The following is a 3,937-nucleotide window of genomic DNA, read 5'->3' as shown; positions in this document are numbered from 1 at the left end:
CGGGTTGATGTGTTCGAACTTACAGACCACGGCATCACTTGTAAGTTGATGCGTGTGTGAGTGTGTGTTGGAGGAAGTGTGTGTGTGTGTGTGTGTGTGTGTGTTTGTGTGTGTGTGTGTGTGTGTGTGTGTGTGTGTGTGTGTGTGTGTGTGTGTGTGTGTGTGTGTGTGTGTGTGTGTGTGTACATATGTATAATGCATATATACATATAGATACCTAAATAGATAGGTAGGTAATAGTTGAAAGTTGGATAAGAAAACACTAATTTGGATTCTATTTTATTGTCTTCCTACAAATCCTGTAGATCTTCTATTGAGCATCAATTAGCGAATTTCGTTATAATATATGTTTCGTAATCTTGCATAGTTGTACTTTATCACATGGTGCGAGGACTGACCTTAATGCACAGCCACTGAAATATAATGAACGAAAGTATTAACGTGTCAGTTACCAGGAGCTAACAACAAAAGACCTCAAGTGCCATTCATTATAAAGCCACAACCATCCAGACATAACGGACGAAACTGACATAAGATAAAAAGAATGAACCATTGGCTCTCTCTCTGCAACAAAAAAAAGTCTCTCTCGGGTCGCTCGGCCCCCGTTGTCTCGGATCCATCAAGTTCAAAAAAGGGATTACGCGGATGTGATATGTGATGTCCGACAAAAGAAGAAGATAAAAAGTTTGAAATTCTTATAAAATGGATGCACAATGTATGCACACACACGCACACGCACACACACACACACGCAAACACACACACACACACACACAAAACAACAACACACACGACACAAAATAATATGTATATATATTACACATAATAATATATTATATATAATATAATATATATATATATATATATATATATTATATTTATATATTATATATAATATATATATATATTTATATATTAATATAAACCGTAATATAATAATACCTTATAATCCACAGAACTCACATGAACTCACATCCTGAGGCTGTTGGAGGTTTTTTCGCGCCGGAAGCTTGATCCAACCATCGACAGAAGAGACGAGAAGAGAGAGAGAGAGAGAGAGAGAGAGAGAGAGAGAGAGAGAGAGAGAGAGAGAGAGAGAGAGAGAGAGAGAGAGAGAGAGAGAGAGAGAGAGAGAGAGAGAGAGAGAGAGAGAGAGAGAGAGAGAGAGAGAGAGAGAGAGAGAGAGAGAGAGAGAGAGAAATCCAAGAATCAATATAAGTATACGTAAACAGAAATAAGTATACCGAAATGGGAGCACTGACCACCGAAAACTCATGATAAACTTACAGCTGTATTCCCATTGCAGCACAGTGTTGCCAGAGCCGTGTTTCCGAACTCTGTAGCAAAAGTTCAAACTGGAGAGCCAAGGCCGCTGCGCCCTACGGTGGGTATGAAAAAGTGAGAAATTTCTTTCGGCACGGAAGATCAGTAAAAGGAACTGAAATATGAATACACTTAGCATGTGAAAATTTTATTCATTAAGAAGCAACATAGTAACTAACTTTGTATGAGATTGTTAGCATTACTTCCTTATGTTATTCTCAAATTAGATCTAATGTAAAACTGGCTTCCAAACTAGTAAAGCAAATTGCAATTGTGGTCTACCTGGTTATGGCTAGTTACCACGTGGAGACGATACCAGTAACGGCAATACATCTCCCGAAAGGTGAAGTAGAGTTGAACGGGGTCCTCGTATAAACAGCTGAGAGGGGCCGCTGTGGAGAGTCAAATCTTTTCTTCTACATGGGCATATACAAGTATGTACACACAAATAAACGTGTGTGTGTGTGTGTGTGTGTGTGTGTGTGTGTGTGTGTGTGTGTGTGTGTGTGTGTGTGTGTGTGTGTGTGTGTGTGTGTGTGCGTGTGTAAATGTGTGTGTGTGTGTGTGTGTGTGTGTGTGTGTGGACCTATATACAAAGGCTTTTTTGCAAGCCATGTGCAACTTCGTTTAAGCCAATAAAGAACTTATCCACCCCAGCACACACCCCTGATCCTTTTAGAGTAGCACAAACATTTTTCGACATCTTACCATACATGGTGAATCCATGGAAGGGAATAATCCCACAGGGAGGGTAGGCCACCAGTGTGTCCGGAGAAGGAGTCTGGCCCCGGGCGACGGACAGTGGCGGGGAGGCGCTGCTGTGTTCGAAGTGGCTCAGCACCTCCGTGTCTCTGAAGAAGCACAGCAGCACCTGTGGAAAAACAAGATATTTCACTCATCACGGTTATGGTCTGAGAGAAAGAGGCATGGACATAGTCTTACACATACACAAATATATATTCATCTTTAAGCATATGTGTATAGCATACTGTATATTTTATATATGTGCATATATATATATATATATATATATATATATATATGTATATATATATATATATATATATATATATATATATATATATATATATATATATGTATATATATATATATATATATATATATATATATATATGAGTGAATGAGTGTGTGTGTGTGTGTGTATTTAGAGAGAAAGAGAGAGAGAGGGGGAGAGAGGGAGAGAGAGAGAGAGAGAGGGGGGGGGAGAGAGAGAGAGAGAGAGAGAGAGAGAGAGAGAGAGAGAGAGAGAGAGAGAGAGAGAGAGAGAGAGAGAGAGGGGGGGGGGGGGATTTACCTGGTAAAGGATGTCTTCGAACACGAAATACTGGTCGTCATTGGAAGCTGTTAGCTGTATATCCTGTAAAATTCCAAGAAAGTGCATTCATTTAACCATCATTTACCAAATATGAAAATAATACAAACAGTATCTGGAATAAATTTATTGCAAAACTGACCGCCCAGTGCCATAGCTATTTTCGCTCCGTTGACTTGCAACTGACCTCTTACCTTCATGATCAGTTTATCAACAAGAAGTTCATGTTGCACTACGCCTTTCTTCAGTTCTTCAAAGTACTTGCAATGCTGAGGAAAAGCATGACAGAATGTTTAAATTTGTAATGAATAATAAAGTCTACATTAGACTTGGTCCCGATTACCAGAGATCCTTTTCACGAATGTATATCATTATTACATTTTTAAGACTAACCTTGTCTGTGACCTCCAGTCCAAGAACCTGATGCCAAAGCACAGCCCGGAGACCCGCAGGGCATCCCGTCTTACAAAACTCCTTGCTGAGGGGACCATGGTTCTTTTCCACCACTAGTACCAGGAGAATAAGTAAGTTTACATCAGTTCGTACTTAGAAAAGTTAAGAATATTTACAACAGAAAAAAATTATACACTGTTGTTTTTTAAGAAAAGTTGGGGGTTATTCTATTTACCTTTTTGGCCAATTATAAGCCTTTCGTCTGCAAGTGTGAGATTTGGTTTGTGTTCCCCGGGCACCGTTTCGTCTAGACCTGTGTGCTTGCAACAACATGCCAACTCTCCGTACACCTCTACCTGAGAGTCGAATTATTATTTGTCGGAGTTCCGGTGCCAAAGAATGGCATATTTAGTATCTTTTTATAAAGACTTGCCAGATGACAAAATAAAATTAATTATAACAGTGCAATTGAGTGTGTGGTAATTAAGACAAATATAAGCATATAAATATAACCACATTTTATTGTTTTAAGTAAAGTTTGATAGCAAAGTTTCTTCCTGTAAGTTATTATCTTTTCTACTCACCAGACCCTTTATATCTTTGACCTTGAGAGGCAGTTGAATACAACCCCATAGATTCTCATCGCTGGAAAACATAATCTTTGTATCAGTGATAAATACATATGTATCTTTAATCTATTCTTATCCATAACGTATCGTCATAAAAAGTCAAAAGAATACAAAGTTCCTCACGTAGATTCGTCATAGTTTGGGTTCCTCAGGCTGGAAAGAACTTCGAGGAAGTCTTTCGGGGCGTAAACTGGTCTAATCATAGTCAGGTCTGTAACATGAGAAAATAAGTCGAACTGACTGGTCTGAAGTGCAATAA

At 38.8% G+C, this 3,937-nt stretch overlaps 1 protein-coding gene across 1 annotated transcript in view; it reads right to left on the bottom strand.

Moving 5' to 3' along the window:
* Positions 1-1,283: 1,283 nt before the first annotated feature.
* LOC122252730 (TBC1 domain family member 19) overlaps positions 1,284-3,937 on the bottom strand; it is a 3,972-nt gene continuing 1,318 nt past the window's right edge. The window contains exons 4-12 of the mRNA XM_086535803.1: positions 3,802-3,889; positions 3,634-3,694; positions 3,285-3,405; positions 3,050-3,162; positions 2,851-2,925; positions 2,639-2,701; positions 2,032-2,194; positions 1,606-1,715; positions 1,284-1,379 (exon numbers count right to left, since the gene is read on the bottom strand). Coding sequence (XP_086391929.1) covers positions 1,284-1,379; positions 1,606-1,715; positions 2,032-2,194; positions 2,639-2,701; positions 2,851-2,925; positions 3,050-3,162; positions 3,285-3,405; positions 3,634-3,694; positions 3,802-3,889 — 890 coding nt within the window. The remainder of the gene's footprint in view (positions 1,380-1,605; positions 1,716-2,031; positions 2,195-2,638; positions 2,702-2,850; positions 2,926-3,049; positions 3,163-3,284; positions 3,406-3,633; positions 3,695-3,801; positions 3,890-3,937) is intronic.

This window comes from Penaeus japonicus, unplaced genomic scaffold, assembly GCF_977035675.1.
Source record: "Penaeus japonicus unplaced genomic scaffold, GWHDUDI00000001_assembly GWHDUDI00000004, whole genome shotgun sequence".
Classification (NCBI taxonomy): domain Eukaryota; kingdom Metazoa; phylum Arthropoda; class Malacostraca; order Decapoda; family Penaeidae; genus Penaeus; species Penaeus japonicus.
Note: the sequence above shows the minus strand (reverse complement) of the source record. Positions and strands in the feature narration are given on the sequence as shown.